Source organism: Bombina bombina, chromosome 5 (assembly GCF_027579735.1).
Source record: "Bombina bombina isolate aBomBom1 chromosome 5, aBomBom1.pri, whole genome shotgun sequence".
Classification (NCBI taxonomy): Eukaryota; Metazoa; Chordata; class Amphibia; order Anura; family Bombinatoridae; genus Bombina; species Bombina bombina.
The window spans coordinates 906,765,642-906,781,515 of record NC_069503.1 but is presented as its reverse complement, the minus strand read 5'-3'; the positions used below and the strand labels follow the sequence as shown (position 1 = coordinate 906,781,515).

General features: G+C 35.6%; 1 protein-coding gene across 2 annotated transcripts in view; it reads left to right on the top strand.

Moving 5' to 3' along the window:
• Nucleotides 1-1,293: 1,293 nt before the first annotated feature.
• CA8 (carbonic anhydrase 8) overlaps nucleotides 1,294-15,874 on the top strand; it is a 311,353-nt gene continuing 296,772 nt past the window's right edge. For both annotated transcript variants that reach the window (XM_053715065.1, XM_053715066.1), the window contains exon 1: nucleotides 1,294-1,432. In XM_053715065.1, the coding sequence (XP_053571040.1) occupies nucleotides 1,357-1,432 (76 nt within the window). In that variant the 5' untranslated portion in view covers nucleotides 1,294-1,356. The remainder of the gene's footprint in view (nucleotides 1,433-15,874) is intronic.

Here is a 15,874-nt window from a genome sequence, read left to right as displayed (position 1 = left end):
GCGGCGATGTTGGGGGGGCAGATTAGGGTATAATAACTATAATTTAGGTGTCACATGATTAAGGGGCACACTGCCCCGAAACGTCGTGGCTGTTGGACCTTGATTTCTCTAAAATAAAGTAAATCACTTTTGGCAATTTGGTGAGCTTCCATCCTTTGCTTTTTGTTACTATGTGAGAGTGCCTGCTCTATGGAAGATATATATATGTATGTATGTATATATATATGTGTGTGTGTGTGTGTGTGTGTGTGTATGTGTGTGTGTGCATTGGAGTCCTTTGCCATTAAGTAGATGAAAACATGTAAAATCATAGTTATGCAATATTCATATTTAATAAAGGTTTTAACTATGTATTTAATGTAAATATTTTACATTTCAATGGGATTATGTTCTAAGTATTTCTAAATAGATATTCCTATATATATATATCTGTATATATACATTTATATAATTATCTCTATATATAGGTATAAATGTATATTGTACCAAAATACAAACAGATATATGTAGAAATATTTAATCCTTAATAAAAAGAACATATTCTGCTATGTGCAGAACATTGGAATATGAAATATTCATATTTTCATGTGGGGTTAGCGCAAATGAGAATATGTGATCGATTTTGCGTGAGTGGGGTGTGGGTTTTTTTACACTTTTTTTTTCTGCATTTACTTTTATGGGGGAATATGTGAACGTGCACAACATATTCTAACTTCGGATTTTGCACTAGTCGGTTACTGCGAGAGCCAAAACAGTTTACTTTCATATCGTTATAGGAGTGCAACCCAGCAAGCGCAAAAATCTTAATTCTAGCGCAATTAACTCTAACACTTTTGATCCTAAACTGGTCTTTCAAGCATTATAGAGCAAGTAGTAATATTCTTTTAAACTTTCAATATACAAGTAAGATATACATGTTAATAGTGTTTCTGAATAAACACAAAATTGCATATTATCAGATGGCTATTTGACACCACCCCAGAAGTATATACTTTGTATATCAGAAGAATTATTTATCAATGTTACTAATCAAACACACTGTGTACACTGTACATGCATTTGCAGCAATTGTGCAGTAAAGGAATCTGTTTACCTTCATGGTGCATTGTTCCATTTACTTTCTTACTATATTATTATCCACTATAAACTAAAGTGCCAATTAAATACGTGCACCTCACATAACTGGTGTCTCCACACTCCCCTCCTCCCCTAGGCTGCTCAGGCACAGGAGTGACATCCGAGCCTCTGGGAGGAGGAGTGTGTGTGCACTGCTTGCCCTTCTTAAGTCACAAGTAAACTCCGCTCTCTCAGCTTCACACTCAGAGCAACAGGAGAAGAGCCACGGCCAGGACTGAGATGGCTGACAAAGCTTACAGTGACAGTTCAATTCTGCAGTCTGACAAGGAGAACCAGGAGTGGGGCTATGAAGAAGGTCAGAGTCCTCTGCTGTTTTATTATATGTTAGTCTCAAACTACACTGAGCAGCAAATGGATACATTTATTGAGTGGCTGTACAGGGACGAGTCATACTGTAGTAACATCTAAGGTCTTACAAGATCAGACATAATACAGTATGCTGGATATTTCATTTGTTTAGCAGGACTTAAAAAAAAACAGCTCTACAGTACATTGCTCCCTTAAGAAGGCACTTTTATAATGCAATTTGGAGGTGGCTGGAGTTAAAGCTGATGTTTGATTTCTTTAAGGATGAAGTGGTCCCTGCTGTTTAGCTATTATAAATAATGGATGCAGTTTGGAAGTTTTCCTTATTCTCGGTAAAACAACTTGAATCATTTTTTTTTCTTCTAAATGTAGGAGCAGATGTTTTCCTCACCTGCTGATAATGTTTTCTAACTTATTTATGTAAATTAGCTGAATCTACTCCAAATTGCTGTCATTTGCATTTCTTGTTGGGATTTATATAATTACAGAATGCCATCTCTCAAGGAGGAAGCATATGGACAGTAGTTGTTAGAATGCTTATGTCTTTTGTATTAATAGTGGGTAACTTACTTGTTACATCATGATACATTATTAGTATAATACAATTCATCTTTTATAATTATAATATAGAAGCATTTGCAATTTCTAGATAATCAGATACATATACTTCTCTATCTTCCTAATAGAAAATTAATTGTGTAGCTTTTGCTTGGAATGATGCTTCAGTTTAATAAATAAATGGCAAAAGCTGCTTCACACTTAAAGGGACAGTGTACTGTAAAATTGCTGTCCCCAAAGACTTGTTATACAAGCTACAGTTTACAATGTAGAGGAAATTGCTCCTTTGTTTTTGTACATGAAATAGCTTTTTCTGCTAATTGACACCATAACCCAAGCAAATGGGCTGACCTTGCGTGGGGACCACATCAAATTATATTATCTCTCCATATATATATATATACACACAAGTTACTCCATCGTATCTCTCGCTGTACACTGAAAGACCAATGAGAACAATGGAAAATTAACATTACAGTAACTGTCTAATTCCATTCCACTGGGAGCATGATATTTTGAGACCTTCTTGTTTACATAGTTTTTCTTTAAACAGTTATTAAAGGGATAGTAAGTAAACCACAACATTTTCTTTTATGATTAAGATAGAACATACAATTTTAATCAAATTTGCAATTTACATCTATTATCAAATTTGCTTCATTCTCTTGTTATCGATTGCTGAAAGGACAGCATTGCACTATTGACAAGAAGCTGAAAATATCTATTTAGCCAATCACAAGAGACAAATGTGTGCAGGCACCAATTAGCAGCAGCTCCCACTAGTGAATGATATGTGCATATTAATTTTTTAACAAATGGTACTAAGAGAACAATGCACATATGAAAATAGAAGTGAATTTAAAAGTGTCTTAAAATGATCTGCTGTTTCTGACTCATGCAAGTTTAATTTTGACTTTCCTATCCCTTTAAAGGGATAGTAAAGTCCAAATTAAACTTTCATGATTTAGATAGCGCATGTAATTTTAAACAACTTTCTAATTTACCTTTATCATCAAATTTGCTTTGTTATCTTGTAATTCTTAGATGAAAGCTAAACCTAGGTAGGCTCATATGCTAATTTCTAAGTCCTTGAAGGCCGCCTCTGCATTTGACACACACAGCTAGGGGACATTAGTTCATGTGTTTCATATAGATAACACTGTGCTCATGCACGTGAAGTTATTTAAGAGTCAGCATACATTGCCTGTAATGCAAGTCTGTCAAAAGATCTGAGATAAGGAGGCAGTCAGCAGAAGCTTAGATACAAGGTAATTACAGAGGTAAAAATGTATATTTCTATAACAGTGTTGGCTATGCAAAACTGGGGTATGGTAAAACAAGGGATTATCTATCTTTTTAAACAATAACATGTTTGGTGTTTACTATCCCTTTAAGTACTTACATTTTCAGTATAGGTGGGGATTCAATAGGCAAAAACTGCTTTTTCAATGACAAAGTAAAGGTAAACTAGAGAATTGTAAACAACTAAATACACTCCAGCAAGTACTATAGATCAATGAGAGCACATTAAAGAAGATAAAAATAAATCACAGTACACTGTCCCTTTAAAATGTTTGCATGCGGTATCTATTTACCATTATGTTGTTGATAAACTTTACACAAATAGGCAACTCTAAATCTGGAACTATTGACAAAGACAGAGAATATTATTATTATCATTTATTTGTATAGCGCCACAAAATTCCGTAGCGCCGGACAAAATACCGTAGCTCTGGAATATATACAGTACACATATATAACAGAAATGTGTCTCAAACTATTTTTGTCAGGTTTAGAAACAGATTGTTTCAATAAAAATGTGTATTTCAGAAAGATAGTGTCTTATAATGCACAAATGGTTTGAGGTTTATGCAAGTAATTTGTATTTGTAGTGACTACTAACATGTGATGCAGATACTGAGCTGTGTTTTTCCTCATTAAGTAAAATTGTTTGAATGCACCAGGGCCACATTATATTTTTTTTAATTTCCAAAATCAGTGAATATTTTTTGCGAATTATACTATGTGACAATGTGACTTGCAAGACAACATAAATTAAATTCCTTAAAGGGATAGTAAACGCCAAAAATGTTTTTGTTTAAAAAGATAGATAATTCTATTATTTACCATTCCCCAGTTTTGCATAACCAAATATACTTTTTACTTCTGTAATAACCTTGTATCTAAGCTTCTGCAGACTGCCTCCTTATCTCAGATCTTTTGACAGACATGCATTACAGGCAATTAGGTGCTGACTCTTAAATAACTTTACGTGCATGAGCACAATTTTTTCTATGTAAAAGACATGATCTAACGCCCTCTAGCTGTGAAAAACTGTCAAATGCATATAGATAAGAGGCAGTCTTAAAGGGTTTAAAAATTAGCACATGAGCCTACCTAGGTTTAGCTTTCAACTAAGAATAACAAGAGAACAAAGCAAATTTGATGATAAAAGTAAATTAGAAAGTTGTTTGAAATGACATGCCCTATCTAAATCATGAAAGTTTAATTTAGACTTTACTATCCCATTAAATGGACATAAAACTGCAGTTTGGAAATGCTCGAATACAAAAGATAATTACTGTGTTGCACTATTGCTTGTAAATAACTGCTAAGGTGTTACACACAAAGATAAAATCATTCTTAAAGGGATAGGAAAGTCAAATGCTAAGCTGAATTTAATATTTTTCTGTTTTTTACTATTTTCCAAAAAAAAATTTTTTTTACTTTTTTATTTTTCCCCCCAGATCCCCAAGACTTATACCATTGGAAAGGTTTGGCGATTACCTTTCCAATGGTGGGTCTTGGGGGTCTGTATAGGGTTGCCATCTCGGCCATGTTTTCCTGGACACTTATAAGTTACTCATGCTGCAGGGTAAGCAGGGTGGAACATGTATTGCGTCTTTGGACATCATGTGATGAACAGCACAATACATGTTCCTCCCTGCTTACCCTGCAGCATGTGTAACTCATAAGTGTCCAGGAAAACATGGCCGAGGTGGCAACCCTAGGTCTGTAGCTGCTTAGGTTCCTGAGATACAGGTTTCTAAGCAGCATGCCCCCTTTTCCTATACTTTGGATTGACAATTTTAAATAAAGTTGCACGGTGACATCATCACGTCATTGCGCGTGTTGTCACTGCACGTAACAGGAAGCCCCGGCGATGCCTGTCACTATACAAGCCCGATCGCCGGGGTAGGAATGGGTGGGGGCCCCCAGATTGCAAAAAAGGTAGTTGAGTGCTAATGGCAGCTCTGAGCCTTCATGAGCACTCAAGGGGTTACACTTGCATGATTCAGATACAGCATGTCATTTTAAGACACTTTATATTTACTTTGAGTTTCAAATGTGCTTTGTTCTCTTAGTATCCCTTGTTAAAAAATGAATACGCACATATCATACACTAGTGGCTGCTGCTAATTGGTGCCTGCACACATTTGTCTCTTCTGATTGGCTAAATAGATATTTTCAGCTTCCTGTCAGTAGTGCAATGCTGTCCCTTCAGCAACAGATACCAAGAGAATGAAGCAAATTTGATAATAGAATTAAATTGAAAAGTTGTTTAAAATTATATGTTCCATCTGAATCATAAAATAACATTTTGGGGTTTACTATCCCTTTAAAGCAGCACTTTACTTCTGCTCCTGAGCTGGACATGGTGTATTGCTTCTATACACATATGCTGCTGGTGCCAGCCAATGGTTCACTCAGGAACAGTAGTGTATGGCTGCTTTGGTGCTGACCTGTTTAAAGGGACATGAAACCCAATTTTTTTCTTTCATGATTTAGAAAGAATAACTTTCCAATTTACTTCTATGACCTTCTTTGATTAATTCTCTTGATATCCTTTGTTGAAAAGCATATCTAAATAGCATATCTAAATAGGCACAGTAGCTGCTGATTGGTGGCTGCACATAGATGCCTCATGCGATTGTCTAACCAATGTGCATTGCTATGTCTTTAACAAAGGATATCTGAAAAATGTATATATAAATAATAGTAGTAAATTAGAATGTTGCTTAAAATTGTATTCTCTGTCTAAATCATGAAATAAATATTTTGGGTTTCATGTCCCTTTAAACTCTTTGGTGCAATAGTGATATAATAAAAAAGTTGTAGCACATAATAAACATTTTCTTATTTCAGGTGGATATCCCTTTAAAGAGACATATTTTCTTTGTTGCATATAAATAGAGAATCTTTTACAATAGCTGTTTTTACTTGTTGAGAGAATGTGTGTCTACTGATACAACATTTTCCTTCTGTGCTTGTGGTGCATGTCACAGTTAACTAACAGAACTTGGCAAATTTTCCTTAGCAACCAATGAGAAATATGTCCCAGGAGCCTTGAAAGCATTCAGGATCTAGGAGCCTTGAATAGGGTAGTTTTTGTCACCATTTTTTAAAAAAATGATGTATGTTGAGAATGGGCACATAACTAACCCTTTCAGTGCTGAGCAATTTTACACCCCTGTGCTAGAGCTGTTTTTAGTTGTTCGCACACTTTTCATTTTTACATATAAATTTCAACTTTTCCCCAGGTGATATCCACACAAAAAATATCTAACCATAAAAATATTCGATAAAGGTTAAAATGACACAAAACTTCTGATTTCCCAGAGGGGTTGTTTAACCCATTTTGACAATGTGTTAATTTTTTTTTATTTAAAAACAACATAAAATGACTGCACCAAGAATCCTCCTATATAGAATTATCTCATTTATTTTGATTCCTAAATGGTTTATTTCAGAGAAACATGAATCTATAAATCATCACACAATAAAATGAGTCTAGTTGCTGCAAAGTAACCATTATTACTATGACAATAACAGTACATGACAGTTATACAGACATAACATCCCTTATTGGAATGTGGGTCTTCTTTCAAATGAGGTGTCTTATGGTAGAGTTCTATGGTGAGATGGGACTAAAGAACTCCTACAAATCACCAGAACCTCCAAAACAGAACCAATGCTTTGAGACATTTTCATTATGACAATCAGCTGGCAGCTGGGTGAACACAGGGCAACTCATTTAAAATATAAGGCTTGCTGCTTTTAAATAAGGGTCTTGTTTATCTATGTATTGAAGCAGGAAATACAGTTACTACTCCACTCCCTGATGTTGTCCCATGTGCCATATTACCATTGTGATTATTTAATAGCCATCTGGGCATGTGGCCCCTTCTTTGCAACAATAGCTTATTTCTGGGAGATGGGTTCCCTTTAAAGGTACTTTAAACATATTGATATTTTATTTAAAATGCTTAATTTTACGTAATAAAACAAATTTGCAATATATTTTAATCAGTCAATTGTTTTGGTCTTCTTTTGTCCTTGTTAGTGAGGTGCAGCCATATTCCTCTAAGCACATTGTGCAAGGAGTTTACGTCTGGTTTCCCCATCACACTTAAAGGGACACTCAACTCAAAATAAACTTTTATGATTCAGTTAGAGAATGCAGTTTTAAGACACTTTCCAATTTACTTCCATTATCAATTCTTCACAGTTTTTTTTATATTCACACTTTCTGGGGAACAAGATCCTACTGAGCATGTGCACAAGCTCACTGGGTATACAAATACTAGTCTGTGATTGGCTGATGTCTGTCACATGATACAGGGGGCTGGAAAATGGGAGAAAAAAATAAATTTGTCAGAAAATAATCTACTGCTCATTTAAAATTCAGAGTAGGTGTTATTGCATTGTCTTGTTATTACGTTCTTGTTAATTATGAAATTCTACTGCATTGAGTGTTCCTTTAAGGGAGACATCCCCAGGGTCATATTGAAAATACATACAGAAAGAGAAGTGCTCTACAAGGAATGGACAACAGTTCAGTGGCTTGTTCTATGGCAATTTCTCCTCTGTGGAAAGCATAGTTGGGCTAAAAGAAGCTACTACTAGGTGGTAATCGGGCCATAGAACAAGCCACTGAGCTGTTGTTCCTTCCTGGCAGATTGATTCTTTTTCTGTATGCCCATAGTAATATCTTGAGGACCTGCAATCTCCTTTCCCTGATGCAGATAGTCGCTGGTTTACATATCAGGAAGAAGACTCACAGGAGGACATGCGTTGTCCCCTACACTCTGCAGGTGAACAGGATATGTAAGTGCAATAACAACATGCTCTAATGTCTTAAAGCATGTCATATTACATTCTTTCAGTTTGGTAATTCTGTGTTTAACTCATCATGATGGAGATTGTGTATAGATGAAACCCCTTTTCAGCTCCTCCTGCTGTCTGAGGGAAGAGCTCCACTATTAAACAAAATATAAAAAAAAATCTGTATAAGTGATGGTGGTATTTTGGCTGATCACAATCCTTTAGATTTTTTTTTTTTTACAAAATACACAATTAAAGTCTATGGGGATTTCTGTACATAAACTTATCTAAAGGATTGTGATCAGCCTTTTTGTGCCCCCCTCTATTTAAGACTGCCCTAATTGTCCATCTGTAATACTAGTTCAAACAACAGAGTTGCAGGTTTAAATCCTATTAAGGCAACTCAGCCCTTTATTATTCAATGGATGATACATTTAGTATAATTAAATCAGGTAACAATAACAATTATTAGCTGCTACTATTCGGTTAAATCAGTTGCCATGCATGAAAATGTTTTGATTCTCCACAAAGAGCATTTTAAAAAACAAACAAAAAACACAGACAATTATTTCATGCTGTTTTTATGGATCCTCTAATATACTTTTTTTTTTGAGACATTTAAAACTGAACTTTTATTAAACAATTAATCAGAGATTCCATGAAATCTGCCTGAAGTTATCTGAAAGATTACACAGAAAAGATTGTCTATAAGCAAGGTACCACCACCTGTTCATTCTCTATTTCATTCCTATCCTTTTTCCCTTCCTTCCTCCATTCCATTCATTTGTTCATCCTTCCTATATGATATTCTATATAATATATAGATATACTTAGCTACAAATAGCTATTTTATGATAGTATAAGATCATTAAGTATAGCATATGAATGTTTGTTGAATTGTCAAAATTAGCAGGAAACTGATATTCACTGCTGATATTTCCTCTTTTGAAATTCATGAGTATATTCATGTTTAGCATGGGTCAGTGTAATATCGGTTGCTGTGGTAGTGTTGTCATGTTTTCTTTATTTAAGTAGATTATTAAAGGGACACTGAACCCAATTTTTTTCTTTCATAATTCAGATAGAGCATACAATTTGAAGTAACTTTCTAATTTACTCCTATTATCATTTTTTCTTTGTTCTCTTGCTATCTTTATTTGAAAAAGAAGGAATCTAAGCTAGGGAGCCAGCACATTTTTGGTTCAGGACCATGGACAGCATTTGTTTATTGGTGCTGTCCAATCAGCAAGGACAACCCAGTTTGTTTACCAAAAATAGGCCGGCATTTAAACTTACATTCTTGCTTTTCAAATAAACATACCAAGAGAATGAAGAAAAATTGATAATAGGAGTAAATTAGAAAGTTGTTTAACATTTCATGTTCTATTTGAATCACAAAAGAAAAAAAATGTGGGTTCAGTGTCCCTTTAAGTATTTACATTTATTAGCATATTTGTATTTGTTGTGACTCACAATCAGAAAATTATAGGTTATGTTTTAAATTGTTTATATCATAAAATCTGAAAATGTTTAATTAAAGGTGAAGTTTAAAATCTAAGAATCCAGTACAAAACCTTTTAAAAACATGCTTAGAAGCTCCCAGTTTAGCACCGTTGATGAGGTTTGACTGGGACCCCCAGTGAAAGAGGCTGGGAAAACAAGAAGAGCAGACATCCCCCCTCCCCCACTTTCCTGCATATGAAAAGACAGATAACGTAAAGAGGAGCCAGCAGTAGTCTGTAAACGCATGTATACATCTGACACTCTGGGGCTTGGTTAGGAGCCTAAAAATCAGCACAATGTTATTAAAAAATAAGCAAAACTATACATTTTTACAAAAACACTCCCAGATGGAAATAATATATAAATGGGTGATCTACAAAACATTTATGCAAAGAAAAATCTAGTGAACAATGTCCCTTTAAAACCTCAGGAGCATTAATCACAAGCAATACCTGAGTTTAATTGGCTCCTACAGCTGTTAGGGTATTCACAGTGAAAACACTATCACTTCCCAGGGGTTTCCTAGCGAAATGATGAAGTGTAATTTATTAAACTTGGTCTTATATACACTCCCTCTATCACCAAACCAGACCTTCTGCCACAATATGTTAGAAAAATGGTGCCGATAGACTTGCTCAACACAGCGTTGCCACAAACCTTCAATTTGTGAAAAACTCAATATCTGTGAAAGGCAATAAAGCAAAGCGCTATTAAATGATGTACACCTGTATATATAGATACCTGAGACCTCATACACCTTTGTGTGCAATATTTTTTTAAAAATAATTTTTATTAGATAGTGTTATTCTGTAATGTATTTTTGATGTGTTTTGTGCAACATTTTAGTTTTGCAAAACAGTTAAACCAGAACTCTGAAGTTGCAATAATCATTCTAGCGTAAATCGCGCTTGCGTGGAAATGTTCGCGCTTCACTTGTTATCTGGACCATAGTTATTTGCAAACAATAGTGCAAACATAAAATATTCCAACATTAGAATATTTTCTATTTATGTGTATATGTCCTTTAACCATAAATAACAGTAGAAATGAATATCACAAAAACATTGGGTGGCTGTGTGAGTGCTCATTTTGCAAAAAAAAAAGTAAATTGTTTGCTGTTTTTTTACACAATCTGTTTCTTTATATGTTTATTTTAATTTAACATATTTGTTTTTCTGTCCCTTTAATCCCTGGTTCAGAATATACATGTTAGTAAATATTGTAACATTTAATAGATATCATCATCAAGTTGTAAGGAATACCATGGTATCAGTTGTACTCATAATGATTTACAATTTAGTCAATAATTTTCAGTTTCTAATCAATTGCTACAATCATTACTGAAATATTAATAGTAAATTGTAATCATTTTTTTTTTTATTTTAATTTAAAGAGAACATATCAAATTGTAGTATATTTACTGTATTCTTCTTTCATTTAGACTTTAATGATTTTTTTTTGAGTAACAAGTTCCTTCAAACTTCTATTCCGTACATTAGAGTCATACATAGAAAATGATCATTTAAAGGAACATGGAAACCAAAATTAATTGTATCATTGATTAAATCAGATCAATTAGGTCCTTTCTATAGAGCATAGTGAACTTGGTTCAAAAGTGTACGCATGTCTTGATTACTGTATGTAGAAGATTGTTACAAACTTTGGTACCATTGTTCTATCGAGAACTCCAATACATCGAAAACTCCAATCTGACGTCACTTCCAGTGATTCCATACATCTGATTGGTCCGTGTCTTAGTGAGTTACAGGATTCACAACCAATCAGATGGGCACTGTAATTATGGGCCTATCTTCACTATCTATTTTGCCTCCGCCTGGAGGGTTCAAGGGGGCAAAGTCCCCCTTGTAAACCTCTTCCCCAAGGTTTACTTGGGGTGTATGCCAGAGGATCGGCGGTGCGCCCCCCCAGACAGATGCAAAAACAAATAGTAAAAATAGAAGTCACCAGAAGTGACGTCAGATTGGAGTTTTTGAGGAATTGGAGTTCTCGACAGAACATCATTCTAAACCCTTAGGCCTGCCTAACCACTCTCCTGGACCAAATGGCTCTGTCCTTGGAAAAGCTGCAACTCCACCTTACTCCTCACCCTAACCCTGCCCACAGAAAATTCAAGTTTTCCCCCCGATACGAGGGCTTCTGGAATCAGGAATGATAATATAAGCTGAGAAACCCACAGATAGAGTTTGTTAAAAAAGATGACTACAATACTGGCCACATCACTGACAATGTGCTACAGTGCAGGATGACATGGGTAAAATGTTTTATATTACTATGAAACATTGCAAATCAACATTTATTGTTAAAGTCACATATGATACTCACATAAGTTTACCATGTGTATGAAAGAGCAAGAGTTAAACAAGTTTAAATATTTATTACTAAAAAACTAAAATGAAAATAGCTAAGGTCATGACTGTGTACAACTAAGTCCTGTTTACTGGTCACATAAAGAGTTGGTTTATTCAGCACATGAACACAGATTTGTTGGAAAATAAGACACTAATATAACTTAAATAGTATTTTTTATATATACGGAATGGAGAAAATTGATTTTTCTAAAAACCTTTGCAAAGATAAGTAGTAGAAACCATTATCATTGAATAAGAGCTGATTTAGCCTTGAAATGCATATGGCTGATTCTGCTAGGTTCACCTTAACATATGTTTTGTATTTGCACTAGAGTTTTCATGGTTTTATGGATAAACCAATAAAGTGTATCTGATTTTTAAGAAGATTCCGTTTGTGTATTGCAGATAGTGTGGAAGCTTTTTGTACTTATTGCAAACTGATCTTTTCAAATTCATAGAAGATCTAGCGCAAACCAGCTGCATCAACCCCCAATAATTTAGTTATGCATAATTAAACAACTTTGCTATAAAGTTTTATTATTTATTTTGCCCCCTCTTTTTGTTATTTAGTTCTGGAAATTGAGGGCTTATTAATTCCCAGAACTTGAAATGCACCCTGCTGACTTCTCTTGATAATAGGCGTAAGGAAGTTGCTTAAAGTTACAAGCTCTTTCTGAATCATGAAAGAAAAAAAATGGGTTTCATGTTCCTTTAACAAACAACTGCAAAACAATGCATTTTATACTAACATTAAAGAAACACTAAAGCCAATATTAAAGTTTCATGGTTCAGAGCATGCAGTTTTAAATAACTTTCCAATTCACTTTTATTATAAAAATGTGCACAATCTTTTTATATGCACACTTTTTAAGGCACCAGGTCCTACTGAGCATGTGCAAGAAAACACAGTTTATATGTGTATGCATTTTGTGATTGGCTGATGGCTCTCACATGGTGCAGGGGGAAAGAAAATAAAACTAACTGAAATTTGTCAGAAAGTAAAATCTACTCATTTAAAAAACTAAATGCTTTTGTGTTGTCTTTTTCTTATGCATCTGTTGATTATGCAATTCTACTGTATTAATGGTCCTTTAAGACCATGACTACCCTTGCTGTCTACAGAGTAGAGAACTGGATTGGCTTCTGCAAATGAGGCAAGTGGTGGGTGGAGTTTGGCTATCGACAAACAATTACAGCTAAACAAATATTAATTTGTTTTAACCTTTTAACGCCGTTATGACGTTGTATTCTGTACAAATTGTTCTTGGCTTTAACGCCGATAGACGGAATACAATGTCCTAATCGGGTGGCTTTCTTGAAGCCACTGGCGCTTCCCTGATGGGATCGCGGTCTGGAGGGCATGCCTAGCATCATAGGGATGGCCCCCTGACGCGATCCCATCATTGAAATCTCGTGATCACGTGCACGATCGTGAGATTTCAAATTGTTTACATTGGAACAGTTGGTCTAATGTAAACACTTTAACCCCGGCAGGAAAGGGTTTAAAACATTTGGCTTGGCCAATATGTCATTCTATAGCAAACAAGCATGTCTTGTAATTACAAGGTGTTTACTGTCCCTTTAAGGCTAACTGGCTTTAACATGCAGGTTTCAATAAAACAAAGTAATCATTGCAAAATGAAACAGGAAACTATCCCAAATGATTTTCACTAGTGTCTGCTTTCCTCCTATGATAAATAATAAAGTTCTGGTATGGTAACTAAAGTATTGAGCTAAGCTGCTAATTGGTATGTTTTACCACAATCACCTTTATAAATACAAATTATATTTACAATATATTGTTGTAAGTATTGTTTTTGATTATTTACGCTCTATATATATATATAGTTCTTCAATATACTAGAGACTACTGTCACTTTTTCACATAAAAAAAAAAAAAATTAAATCAATTTCCAAAGGCCTAGATTTAGAGTTTGGCGGTAGCCGTCAAAACCAGCGTTAGAGGCTCCTAACGCTGGTTTTAGGCTACCGCCGGTATTTGGAGTCAGTCAGGAAAGGGTCTAACGCTCACTTTCCAGCCGCGACTTTTCCATACCGCAGATCCCCTTAATTCAATTGCGCATCCTATCTTTTCAATGGGATCTTTCTAACTCCGGTATTTAGAGTCGTGGCTGAAGTGAGCGTTAGAATTCTAACGACAAAACTCCAGCCGCAGAAAAAAGTCAGTAGTTAAGAGCTTTCTGGGCTAACGCCGGTTTATAAAGCTCTTAACTACTGTGCTCTAAAGTACACTAACACCCATAAACTACCTATGTACCCCTAAACCGAGGTCCCCCCACATCGCCGCCACTCGATTAAATTTTTTTAACCCCTAATCTGCCGACCGCCACCTACGTTATCCTTATGTACCCCTAATCTGCTGCCCCTAACACTGCAGACCCCTATATTATATTTATTAACCCCTAACCTGCCCCCCACAACGTCGCCGCCAGCTCCCTACAATAATTAACCCCTAATCTGCCGACCGCAAAGCGCCGCTATTTACGTTATACTTATGTACCCCTAATCTGCTGCCCCTAACACCGCCGACCCCTATATTATATTTATTAACCCCAAATCTGCCCCCCACAACGTCGCCTCCACCTGCCTACACTTATTAACCCCTAATCTGCCGAGCGGACCGCACCGCTATTATAATAAAGTTATTAACCCCTAATCCGCCTCACTAACCCTATAATAAATAGTATTAACCCCTAATCTGCCCTCCCTAACATCGCCGACACCTAACTTCAAACATTAACCCTTAATCTGCCGACTGGAGCTCACCGCTATTCTAATAAATGCATTAACCCCTAAAGCTAAGTCTAACCCTAACACTAACACCCCCCTAAGTTAAATATAATTTAATTTTTTTACAAAAAATAAAAAAATATTTACAAACATCAGAAAAATATTACAACAATTTTAAACTAATTACACCTACTCTAAGCCCCCTAATAAAATAACAAAGACCCCCAAAATAAAAAAATGCCCTACCCTATTCTAAATTAAAAAAGTTCAAAGCTCTTTTACCTTACCAGCCAATAGAATGCGAGCTCAATCTGATTGGCTGATCGGATCGGCCAATCGGATTGAACTTGATTCTGATTGGCTGATTCCATCAGTCAATCAGAATTTTCCTACCTTAATTCCGATTGGCTGATAGAATCCTATCAGCCAATCGGAATTCGAGGGACGCCATCTTGGATGACGTCCCTTAAAGGAGCCTTCATTCGTCGGTAGTCCGTCGGGCCAGCAGGATGTTCCACGTCGGAGGTCTGCAAGATGAACATGGATCCGGAAGAAAGAAGATTGAAGATGCCGTTGATAGAAGACTTCAGCCGGATCATGGACCTCTTCAGCTCCTGCTTGGATGAAGACTTCATCCGGATGATGGACATCTTCAGCCCCCGCTTGGGCTTGGATCAAGACATTGGAGGAGCTCTTCTAGATCGATCAGTGAACCTGGTATGGTGAAGATAAGGTAGGAAGATCTTCAGGGGCTTAGTGTTAGGTTTATTTAAGGGGGGTTTGGGTTAGATTAGGGGTATGTGGGTGGTGGATTGTAATGTTGGGGGGGGGGTATTGTATGTGTTTTTTTTACAGGAAAAAGAGCTGAATTCTTTGGGGCATGCCCCGCAAAGGGCCCTGTTCAGGGCTGGTAAGGTAAAAGAGCTTTGAACTTTAGTAATTTAGAATAGGGAAGGGCATTTTTTTATTTTGGGGGTCTTTGTTATTTTATTAGGGGGCTTAGAGTAGGTGTAATTAGTTTAAAATTGTTGTAATATTTTTCTGATGTTTGTAAATATTTTTTTATTTTTTGTAACTTAGTTAGTTTATTTCATTGTATTTATTTGTAGATATTGTATTTAATTAATTTATTGATAGTGTAGTGT